Source organism: Lepisma saccharinum, chromosome 1, assembly GCF_977018435.1.
Source record: "Lepisma saccharinum chromosome 1, izLepSacc3.1, whole genome shotgun sequence".
NCBI lineage: Eukaryota > Metazoa > Arthropoda > Insecta > Zygentoma > Lepismatidae > Lepisma > Lepisma saccharinum.
The window spans coordinates 10,639,464-10,652,297 of record NC_139229.1 but is presented as its reverse complement, the minus strand read 5'-3'; the positions used below and the strand labels follow the sequence as shown (position 1 = coordinate 10,652,297).

Genomic DNA, 12,834 nt, shown 5'->3' with positions numbered 1-12,834 from the left:
TATTTTCTGAAACAAATAATGGCAAGCTTATGACTCACACAACGTTTTCTTACGTAGCTTCACCTAACGGAAAATCCTACATTCAACAATTACGTACACCCACCGAAAACTAAGGGGAGAAATATGCTTCTTAGCCATTTTTTTAAAGGAATGCCCCTACGCAGTAGTGTCTCCCGTCATTCACACATTTTATCAACTTCTACACATCAATTTTTACTAGCTACATTCTCGTTTTTTTTTCTAATTTGGACAAACACAAACATCCATGTCCTAGCGGGGAATCGAACCCGGGACCTCTGGCTTCGTAGCGCGCTGCGCTGACCACTCTTTTTTTTATTATTTTTAAAGGAAATACCCCCTACACAGAGGTATCCCCCATCATTCACTCTTTTCCTCACTTTTACACTTTTTCAATTCTTACATTTTTCTTTCTTTCTTATCAACTGGACGAACACAAATACCCATGCCTTACCCGGGACTCGAACCCAAAACCCCTGGCGTTGTAGCGCGCTCTGCTAACCACTTCGCCACGGAGGCCGACAGGCTGCACATTCGAACCCGTGTGTTTACCGCAGCCTGTCATCAGAGGGTGACACCTTGGACTACATGACTAAGGTGAATGACTTCTTCACCTCTCATATGAAAGACTCTAATGCTTATGTTTTAGTCAAAGAAGACTTCCAGAACGAAACAAATGCAGATGCTTGTGTATAAGAAAGCAATTACCCATCAGCTGATGTTCGTATAAATGAGAATCATGCAGTAGCGGCGATTGGGTTTCAACGGCGGGGGGGAAGACAGTATATTTCCCTTTGTGGATAAGATTAAGCATAGTGCGGGGGCAAATGTGGCGTAAAGTGGGGCATCTGCCCCCCATAATCGTCGCCACTGTGAGAATGTGATCTCGAGAGGACATATCCAGTGACTTTGAGAAATAATCACTGTAAAGATTTCACCTCAAGGAGGTTACAATACTCTTCCTTGCTGACATTCTAATGCAAGTGGAAGTTAACTACCCAGGTGTCTCATGTTTAATGACTGTGGAGTGAGAAACCAGTAATCAAACAATAAGCAACAACTCACCTGCACATTTTGTTCAATATATAGAGAATTTTAAGCCTTCCCGTATAAAGAGAAAAGTTCGATTCAACTCAACTCCACTACGAACAATATATGTTGAAAACCAATAATGGCCAACCCATCATTATTTTATGTATACTCACCGAAATGAGCTTCCACCACACTCAACGTTTACATACTCAGCCAGAAATCTTCGGAAAAACGTTTCAGGCAAACCAGCGCGTGTCTCGTAAAAAGCAAGTACCCATTACTTTATATTGAAATAACTGAGATTCTGATGTTGAATCAGGTGTTTCAAGTTTAATACAGTGGTTCAAAGTGGGAATAGAACCACTGTATCTCTACCTAGTATTGAATCCAAAGGCCCTTGATTTTAAGGCGACGACATAAGCACTACGCCATCGGGAGACGAGTTGAATTTCTTGTTGACGTCTGAAAGCAGTGAAAGTGGATGTGAATCCGAAAATGAAAGGAAAGAGAAGGTCGTGATGAAACGGCATTTTGAAAAAAAAAAAAAAAAAAAAAAAAACACGCAACTTTCCAGTGCTGACTTACATACCTTGGAAATTCCACATCAGATGGGTTAATGTTTTCATTTGATTTTTTTTATTTTCTCAGATTTTCGGGGGGCGGTAGCCCCTCTGCGTACACCAGTGTGTAGCCTACTGGCCCAAATTTTATAACCCCCTTCCCTGTGAGAGAGACTGAGAGAATACTGAGAGGAGTACAGAAAACATTGAACAATAAACGATCAAGAAGTGTGGGAGTAAACAAGACCAAACATGAGAAAATAAGAAGCAAGAAGGATACAAGAAACGTAAAATTGAAATTTTCCTTCTCCAATTGAGGAGGGGGTCAAGTAATACCTTGAGCATTCCTGCGGACACTCATATCTGGAAAATCCGAATCTTTTCCCATAGCTACAAGCCAGGTATATCCCCTCAATTGTCCATGTTCAGGGTGTTTGTTTGTATGCATGGGGAGTATAAGGATAAATTTGAACCAAAATCATCATAAATTGCACCTCTGTCAATAAGAGTTTTTAGGGGTTTTGGGACGTGTAGATTAATCCCTGGCAACAAATAATGAGTGGCAAAGTGGACGGGGACGGGGAGTTTAAAAAATTCTCATAATGCATCATATATCAGAGACCACTTAATTTACTGTCTTCCATGGCACATCTCGTCCATGGTTCCATGCTACAATTTCACCATTCGAATTATATTGTCTCTTCAGTAAGTGTCCCCATGGTCCCCCTCTGCGGACGCTTTTGATTATAACCAAGAAAGACTGAATGTTATATGAAAACGAAAAGTAATGGCATAAAACTACTAACAGAAGAAAGATACTAATAAATTGAATAATGTTTACTGCACGAGTAAAAGAGTGTTGATAAATTAATGGTTGCAACATTGATTACTTTCACTACGTTTTCCATGTCTTACCCACATTTCTTTGTTTTAACCCCTTCAGACCCTTTGTACATGATCATATACATCACTCTTATTATTTTTTTAATGCGTGATAGCGAATGTTTCAGTATTTGATTTTTTCCCGCATGATTTTGTACATTTCGTCTGCTGAGAAATCGCTAAGCTACTGCCACCTGGTATCACCGACAGAAAATAGAGAGTAAGTAGCAATGATGGCGGGAATAGTTTACGACATTGAAAGTAATTATCCTACATTTTGTTTCACTTTAACATAGATTTAGATTAGATCATGTACATGCCAAAAATGTACGAACATGTCTTGAGTAAAAATAAATGTTGTTGTTTTTGTAACACCTCTTATAGCTACATTTCAGCAAAACTCTTTTTTTCGTTATTGAAAAAAATCAGGTGTGAAGGGGTTAAGTCGGTCTTTCATTTTTTTTTTATCGAAAATTTATCAGACGAGATAATATTAATCTGTCATTATTTGTAACTTCTTATCGAAGTTTATAACGAGAATATAAAATGCTTGTCATCACAAATATTACATTTTCTCGGCTGATATGTTTCATCTACATTTTATTGTATATTTATCACATAAAATCAAGCAGTGATAACAATTGTAATCGCCGTCTCTGTCCCAAACCATTTCACTTTTCATTTGTTGCGTCATTTTAGAGCATCATCAGATGGCATCATATTAAGAGATATTTGTAGGTTTCCTGCGACATTTTTCATATGTTATCCATTAGTGCCGAGGTTCGAACCTACTGGAGGTGCATTGCACAGTAAATTGAGCTTAGCCTATCTAAGCATAAAGTGGACATTTACAAATGACAATGTCTAAAATTGTAGTTCCAGTTAGAATGCATGTCAATGTAAAATTCGTCAAGCTGTCCACCATTGAAAGAAAAGCACTCCCGATGGTGTTGCAGTTAATGCATCGCCTTGTAATTAAAGAGCCATGGGTTCGATTCCCGGCGGTGGTAATTATTACATCAGACCGCACTTTAAACTGCAGGACAAGTTCTGTTTATTCCATTTGTGCATAAACTGAACTTTTCCCTATGAAAAAAATAGCTGGTAACGTACGTACTCAATTAGTACCCTGGCAGTTTGTTTCTTTATACAGCATATTTGCAGAAGATACAATATATACGCTGTATAAAACACTAACTTATTACTAACTTCGTTGAGCCTGTACCAGTGATGTGCGTCTACGCGTAAACAACGATAGTCTACATTCTACACGTAGACTATTTTATACACGTAGATGACGTAATCTATGTAAACAACATGGCGAAAGGTGATAACTTAGCAAAGGGCGCCGTGGAATTAAAAGAAAATTATACTGCGTATCAGTTGCTGATGTGTGAGGAGAACTTTTCATACGCTCCCTTCCAAATCCCAACAATTTCTCATCTAGGAAATAACCTAAGATAGGAAATATTTTAGTGTCTTATGGAATAAAGACTAATTTTGACTCACGACTGCCATCTGTTGTTTCTTTTGCATACTATTTATCTTCTTCCTTAGTTGATAATAGAAGAGAAGAGAAATTTTGTTGTAAATAGGATTCTTTTCAGTTCGTTAGGAACCAATACAGTTGAAAATGTCACTTTCCCTTCATGAAACCCTTGAAAATTTATTTTAATGCACTTTAGATTGTCTACGTAGTCTATGTAAACTACAACCAGTGATGTGCGTCTACGCGTAAACAACGATAGTCTACATTCTACACGTAGACTATTTTATACACGTAGATGACGTAATCTATGTAAACAACATGGCGAAAGGTGATAACTTAGCAAAGGGCGCCGTGGAATTAAAAGAAAATTATACTGCGTATCAGTTGCTGATGTGTGAGGAGAACTTTTCATACGCTCCCTTCCAAATCCCAACAATTTCTCATCTAGGAAATAACCTAAGATAGGAAATATTTTAGTGTCTTATGGAATAAAGACTAATTTTGACTCACGACTGCCATCTGTTGTTTCTTTTGCATACTATTTATCTTCTTCCTTAGTTGATAATAGAAGAGAAGAGAAATTTTGTTGTAAATAGGATTCTTTTCAGTTCGTTAGGAACCAATACAGTTGAAAATGTCACTTTCCCTTCATGAAACCCTTGAAAATTTATTTTAATGCACTTTAGATTGTCTACGTAGTCTATGTAAACTACAACCCAATGTAATATACGCGTAGATTACGTGTAGACAACGCATGTAGACGTAAACTTATAGTCTACGGCACATCACTGACTACAACCAGTGATGTGCCGTAGACTATAAGTTTACGTCTACATGCGTTGTCTACACGTAATCTACGCGTAGATTACATTGGGTTGTAGTTTACATAGACTACATAGACAATCTAAAGTGCCTTACAATTAATTTTCAAGGTTTTCATGAAAGGAAAGTGACATTTTCAACTATATTGGTTCCTAAGGAAATGAAAGGAATCCTATTTACAACAAAATTTATCTTCTCTTCTATTATCAACTATGGAGGAAGATACATAGTATGCAAAAAACAACAACAGATGGCAGTCGTGAGGCAAAAGTGGTATTTTCCCCATAAAACACTAGAATGTTTCCTACATTAGGTTTCTTCCTAGGTGAGAAATTGTTCGAATTTGGAAGAAAGAGTATGAAAAGTTCTCCTCACACATCAGCAACTGATACGCAGTGTAATTTTCTTTTAATTCCACGGCGCCCTTTGCTAAGATATCACCTTTCGCCATGTTGTTTACATAGATTACGTAATCTACGTGTATAAAATAGTCTACGTGTAGAATGTAGACTATCGTTGTTTACGCGTAGACGCACATCACTGACTACAACCCAATGTAATATACGCGTAGATTACGTGTAGACAACGCATGTAGACGTAAACTTATAGTCTACGGCACATCACTGGCCTGTACGTACATACAATTGGTGGGCGTGGCCAGTTACATTGGCTTCGGTTTGACTTGGTTCAATTGGTGTTATAAAGTCCACTTTATGCACAGTAAGGCTAATCGGGACTGGACCTACATTTTAAAGTGGGATCCGAATCACTATGTGTCTCCATCGGGCGGGTGTCGAACCCGGGATCCCTTGCAAGGCGACGACGGACATTGGCTTCGTAAGTAGAAGTATGTTCTGAGGAAACACGTACGTACCTCCATTCAAAAAAAAAAAGTGTGATATAGAGTATGTTCTTGCCTGTTAGTCTATTTTATGCACAAATGGGTTAATGAGTAGGACATTTCTTTCATTTGTCATATCTGGACCGTTAGTGTTATTTATCGTACTTTGCAGTTGTTTACCTGACAACTATGATAACTTACATGACGTCACGAGTCTTTGCAGAAGAATCACCTGACTTCTTCGCCTGCTGCCGAAAACAGGACGACTTCGTTATCGCTTAGCTCTATAAAAAGTATATCATTTTGTGGCATTGAATCTCAGGATCTCAAAGACCCAAAATGGGGTCCTTATTTCGAAGCGAGGAAATGACTTTATGTCAATTATTTTTGCAAAGTGAAGCAGCGTATGCGTGTGTTTCGGAACTGGGAGAACTAGGATTAGTACAATTTCGTGATGTAAGTATTCTATGATTCATATATTGCTCATGTTACTGTAATATCAGTATAATATATTATTTGTATCGCAGTTGACACCTTGGTGTAAGTCAGGAACATTTTTTTAGTTCATTGGGTTGTAGAAAAATTGATTTGTGTAATACCATTGCGGTAGACTTTCCTTGTTACGTTCATGTAACCTAATTTCTGGTAATAACATGCACTATCTCTCTATTAAAGGTTACTTCATGCTATACGTTTGAGAATTTGCATGTGTGGAAAGGTAATAGGCTAGTGTGCAAAGTGTCCCACTATCTTTATTCAATCCGTTTTAGGTAATGATTCTGAAAAACTGATACAAATGTGTAGAGGACAATTGGTCTATTACCGGTGCAATCTTAATCCTTGAAAAAGCATAGGAAGTTGAAGAAAAAATAAGTGAAAAAGATATGCCCATTCGCCCTCCCATTACCTTTTCCACAGCTGATTATACATTTTTGAAGCAGTGTTGAATACATCTGTGGGCTTCCGGAGGGGAACAAGGGAGACTTGAGCGAATTGACAATATAGAGAAAGTCTCCAATTTTGTTAATTTTCGGTACTAACTTATTTTGGCCTCCTAATCACGAATCTGTTGTAAAAAACCGGGGATCACGTCTGGAAATTTGAAAAAAAGCCGATTGAATTTTTTTTTGTGTAGGTGCATATACATAGTTTTACGAACGAAAATGTAATCTCCTGCCTTTGTTTTACAAGAAAATGATTCATGATGTTCAATTTTAGTACGAACCCTATTTTATCGATCAATTTAGGGGTGAAGTGAATGCTAATGGAACCTAACCTAACAGGCGTAACCTAACCTCATGTAAATGGTTCGTGGGGCTAACGTCAATGGTTTGTGGGGCTACCCGTGGATGGTTTTTGGGGCTAACGTCAATGATTTGTGGGGCTAACGAACAATGTTTCATCAAATGTACAATTTCCAGATGTGACCCCCGGTTTTTTACAAGATTCGTGATTAGGAGGCCAAAATTAGTTAGCATACCGAAAATTAACAAAATTGGAGACTTTCTCTATATTGTCAATTCTTACCAAACTCTCCATTCCTGAAAAATGTATTTATTTCACATATGATTTCATTTCTTGGGCACGTGACCCTCCAAACACCAGCGAGGAAGATTGTGTTTGGAACGACTTAATATGACCGGACCCCTCGCCAATTTTCTTAATATTTGGCATAGCTACTCACTAATTGAGGCCTCCTAATCACGAATCTGAAGTTAAAAGTTGTCGGAAACTTCTAGAAATTTCAAAATAAGCTAAAAGAAGTTAGTTTTCAGAATGGAAACCATCGATTTTTGCGAAATTTTTTGTTTCACAAGCAAATATATATATTCCTGATACTACCATGACACCAAACCCCAAATTTGAACTATGTTTGCTTAACCTAACCGAAACTAACCTAACCACACATCAATGGTTCGTGGGGCTAGGGTCAATGGTTCACAATTAGGTATAATTTAACAATACAGGGAATTTATCCAATTTGTTTGAAATTTGGGATACTTACTAATTTGGGCCTCGTAATCACGAATCTGCACTTAAAATTTCGTGCTCACGTATAAATTTGGCGCTTATTTGGGGGCAGGTGAAGCTGGCCAATTTCTAACATGCCTTTAACAGGGACTCTATAGAAAAAGCCGGGGAGCCGTAGCGGAGCGGAGGTGGGGCCGTGTTAGCAGTTGGGGGCGGTATGTCAATTACCCCAGGGGCGGAGCCCGGAATCGGTGGGAAATTTGGAAATCGAGGATGTAGAAATAAGAACTTAATTTAGAATATTTTGCTATTTCTACGTGTGAGCGCCAAATTTTTTAACTGCAGATTCGTGATTAGGGGGCCAATATTAGTGAGTATGCCGAATTTCAAACAAAACGGAGAAATTCCCAGTATTGTAAAATCGCTCCGAGCATTTTCAGTTTTTAGCTTACAGAGATAATGATCATCTTGCATACAATGGAATAAAAATTACAAATATTCCAAGGCCTGTTAGTAAAATTTTGACATACATTGTAAATTATCATTAGTGCTATATTCTTGCAGTAAAGGCTATAACTCGATACAACTGATAATTGAATATTTCCTTATTTCCGCAGCTGAATCCTGATGTGAATGCATTCCAGAGGAAGTTTGTGAATGAAGTGAGGCGTTGTGATGAAATGGAACGGAAGCTTCGTTACCTGGAGAAGGAGATTAAGAGGGATGGGATCCCTATGCTGGACACTGGGGAGAACCCAGAAGCACCACAACCCAGGGAGATGATCGATTTAGAGGTAAGATCATTTCTCTAGTCATTGGAGTAGTTGCAACCAAGTGTAATCTTCATCCTCCTTGCAACTGAAGCAAAAAACTGTTACTATAGGTGGTCTCAAAAGAGTTTCCTGATGTTTTTCAAATTCTCCCAGCAGGAAGGCTAATTATCATAAAATTTTGACAATCATTGTCACACGAAATTTAAACTTTCCTTAAAGTAATGAGTGCTGTTTGGATTTCGAAAAAAGTTATTTATGTTGAAAAAAAACAACTTAAAAATTACCTGATGCAAGCATGCATGCTTCCCATGGACAACGTATTTTCCATTGACAAGCGACTCTTAATAAGTATCGTAGACTAGTGTGAATTAATGTAGAAGTAAATTGGGACCTTAGTAGAATGCATTTAGGGATAGTAGAATGCATTTAGGGACTTTATTTTAATGTTAGGAGAACCAAACCTGACCTGCCTAACCTAACCATGAAAGCATATATTGATCAAAATCTCAAGTAATCACCAAAACTCTGCAGTATGTGTTAACAGAAGTAAATTGAAATCCATGTAAAAATTGCATTCGTAGGATGATGAAATCTCGATAAAACAAAAGGAACTTGGTCTTTTGATTGATTGATTTATTTTACTTTGCTTTTCTGCCCCTTCTGGCTAATCGCGAAGATGAAGATGAGTGATGATATTGATGAAGGGACACTTGCAAACATTGTAGTTCAAATGTGGGACCCCTGGCATCGTGCACTTTTACTTTTGACATCACCACCCCCAAATGAGTGTTTTTTTAGTAGTTTGAAGAGAAAAGAATGTATATGCACCAAGCATTGGAAATGTAATGTTATTTTCTATTTCAATCCAGATACATCTTACAAATATGTATTAGTTTCTTGTGATATCCATGTTTTGGGGATGGGGTGGGGTGGTAACAACCTATTGACTGTTGCCACTCTCTACGAACACTTGGTGTGGAGAGAAAGGAGGTGGTGAATATGCAGGTAAAATTTGGCAGTGGCATGCCCAGGATTTTCAAAAGGGGAGAAGGGGTTACATGTACTTTTTTTTTTTAGTAGTCTGCCCTCATTTTGCCATAGTTTCCTGCCTTTGACGTTCTTTTCTCAAAAATTCTGGGCCAGAGGAAGGGGTTCACTACATTTTGTTGCAGTATACACTACGGCAAATGTTCAGTGCATGATGGAAATCCTAATTTGTTGTGCACCAATAGGCAAGAATGTTGCCATAAGCTGCATACCGTACTCTTAACTGGGGATCGCATACAGATGTAAGAGATCACCATGCTGCAAATATCAATGTCTGCATTCAAATGCTTGATAATGCAGTGGTTTGTGCTTTTGTTTTTTTAATTCTTACCAGTTTCATCCTCTATGTCCATGGTTCTTAAACCTGTGGTCAGCAGACTCCCAGGATGTTGCAAGGACTAGAACTGTTACTACAGCCCAAGTTCGGACGGTTTAATTCAGATTTCATCATGGTTAAATTTCTTTTTAATACTGTTAACACATACTTTGAAGTTTTAGCAATTACTTACTGTGTGTTTGCTTGAGAATGGTTTTTCACTTGTGTATGATTCTTCTCTTGCAACCAGTCTTTCATTTACTGATCTTGCCATCTAGGTCACATGTATGGTGTACACCCTTTCAAGCCATGTGTCAGTAGTAGTCTGTGGACTGCCCTGTCGATGGGAAGCAGATATATTTGCTTGAGATGGCTTTTTTTTTTTTGGCTGGTAAATAGGATTTTTTTGTAAACAGTGCTAATTACTTTCAGAAAGCTTCAAATTTACTTCAATTAAAGGGTCCAGAACATTGGCATGGAGACAGTCATTTTCGTAGCACAACCTAATTCTGCGCCATGTTCTGGCAAATGTTTTGCTTTCAAATTCCGCAAGCTCCTCAGACCTGGTCACGTATACGTGAAGGCATCTTTCACAACTGCTCGTAACACTATTGTGTGATATGATTTATTTGAGACTCTCATTTATGAACATCCAGAGATGTGGGACTTCTTTGAAATTAGGTTAAGGGAGCTGGGTAACCTTCAGAATCTCTGTCCAGGGAATATCTTATTTAGGTAATGACACACTTGCAACATGAAGTGTGCCAGAAGGTGGTGCAGAAGTTGGCTTTAAAGTACTGGGTATGTGTCCATATCAAGCATTCAACCATAACCATCGTAGTGTCAAAAATAAAGGGGAGTATGCCAACTTTCTAACCACTGTGGTTTGGGAAACATCTGCTGTGTTAGCAGTGGAAAGCACTATTTTACCCAAAGATTGTTGGCACGTATATAAACTGAGAATTTTATGTAAATTCTTGTAAAAATGTTCTCATATTTGGTTCTGCTGTTGCCGTAGGCTACTTTTGAGAAGTTGGAAAATGAGCTGAGGGAAGTTAATCAGAATGCGGAAGCCCTGAAAAGGAATTTCTTGGAACTTACTGAATTAAAACATATCCTACGGAAGACGCAGGTTTTCTTCGATGAGGTACGTATTACCACACTGTTATATAAAAGTGACAATAATATGGTGGTTGTTATAGCTATATGTGATTGATTGTAGGGTTAGTTACTTTTGGAATATTTTCACTTGATTCTCATTATTGGTTGGTCTATTATAATTTTTTCATTATTCAAATGCTGTTTTTCATATCTAGCTACTGTAAGGGAGCTTCTAGAGTGGAGTGGCCAGTTACTTGTCACTTGGGAACAAGCATTCAGAAATAAATGCAACCTTTTGTGTCAGTGTCATAAGTTGCACATGTTTCAGTCGCGTGTTTTCTTGAACTGGACATTTTCCACATGGATTCTACAGTACCCCTTCAGAAAAAGTAAAATATGTTGCATGATTTATAAAGATTACATTATGAACATTTTTAGCTTGTGGAAATGTGTTATTGTGAAGTAAAGTGCATCTTACGTTAGCGTCTTACCTTACCATGAAACAGAACAGACCAAAGGCTTCTTGAAATTGAATAAAGCACCCAACACGACATTCCACAGCATAAGTTATCATTTTACCTCTCTAGGTTTGAAGCTGATACCGATTACCAATGCTTTGTTTCACTGTTTTAGTGTGCTTACAAATGGTTTTTACTAATAAAAAGCAGCGAAAGGCAGGTTTTTACTTCTGCATGCTATACTTTGGGATGAAATATCTCCAATTTTATATTGCATGCAACATGAAAAATTTCAACATAATTCTTGAGGGGGTACAGTGTGACTTGTTCCTTGTCTTTCTTTACTTGCCATTTCAATCCAAAAGCTCCGTTATATAATAGGCAAATTTCTAGTTTTATTCTTTTTTCTTTACGCAATATTATGGGAAGGACATATAAAGGCAGACTGAGAATCTTTAATATGTTTATGTTTATCAAAGTTTACACATATTTTCATTTCTATAATAGTGATTGCATTCATTTGCAACACGTTTTTCAGCTAGTGGGAAGATTAATGAACCTTGCAAAGTCAGGAGAGTATGGTGAATACATGATTATATGATGGTAGACAGGCTCTTATGGAGACTTAATCACTAGCAGCAAACCGTTGCATTCATAGTGTTGCTACTTTCATTTCATGGACATTTGGAGACATTCTTTTAGGATTTGTTATGCAATTTCCCCCACACACTAATCTCAAACTTATTCATAGTGGTAATTGTCCCATCTTGCATGTTTACAACTCTCCCTTTTCGAAGATATTCTTTCAGCATCCATTACTCAACATTTACAAAATGTCTTTCTTACATATTAGGGTGTAGATGCTGATTTTCTCAATGCTAAAATATCTATCTACACCAGTGTATTTTTAACACTATACATTTTGATCATTCATTTATGCATAATTGTTTCTTCAATTAGTAGAATTTATCAGGTGTCAGCATTATATGTGAAGTTTATTAAATTCTTTCTAAGCATGTGTGGTAACAGTGATTTTTTCGCTAGGTTTATTCAATATACAGGTAAGATTGTTGGTAATTTTCTCAAAAGTTACCCGTTTCTCCTCAAGACAATTGTTAATTTTAGTGACATTTTATAAGCATGTGCATGGCTAATAACTAAGGTTGTATTAGTTGATATGTCTTCATTAATTTTAAGAAAGAGTTTCAGATTTCTATTTATTCTTGAGATACATTATTTTTTAGACTTAAATTTTCAATAGCTTCTCACGTTTCGAAGAATCTGACTGAGATGGTTTTGTAAATTATTCGGAGCAAATGTTCAGGTGTGGGGAGTGCATGAATGACAAAAGTATGAGAGAGTCATATTTGAGAGTAGAGATTGGGTACATATTGTTAAAGGCCAGCAAAGTAGTGAAGTCTTGGCCAGTTTTAAAACTCTTCATTTATATAGGGCTTGAAATTGTGGAAATGCTGGTAATTATCAACCAGCAATACATGCTTGGGTAGCTCAGTAGATGGTTTC

General features: G+C 37.4%; 1 protein-coding gene across 3 annotated transcripts in view; it reads left to right on the top strand.

The window, feature by feature from the left end:
- The first annotated feature begins 5,860 nt into the window (after positions 1-5,860).
- LOC145992654 (V-type proton ATPase 116 kDa subunit a 1-like) overlaps positions 5,861-12,834 on the top strand; it is a 76,807-nt gene continuing 69,833 nt past the window's right edge. For all 3 annotated transcript variants that reach the window (XM_083129043.1, XM_083129027.1, XM_083129034.1), the window contains exons 1-3: positions 5,861-6,100; positions 8,233-8,409; positions 10,770-10,898. In XM_083129043.1, coding sequence (XP_082985169.1) covers positions 5,984-6,100; positions 8,233-8,409; positions 10,770-10,898 — 423 coding nt within the window. In that variant the 5' untranslated portion in view covers positions 5,861-5,983. The remainder of the gene's footprint in view (positions 6,101-8,232; positions 8,410-10,769; positions 10,899-12,834) is intronic.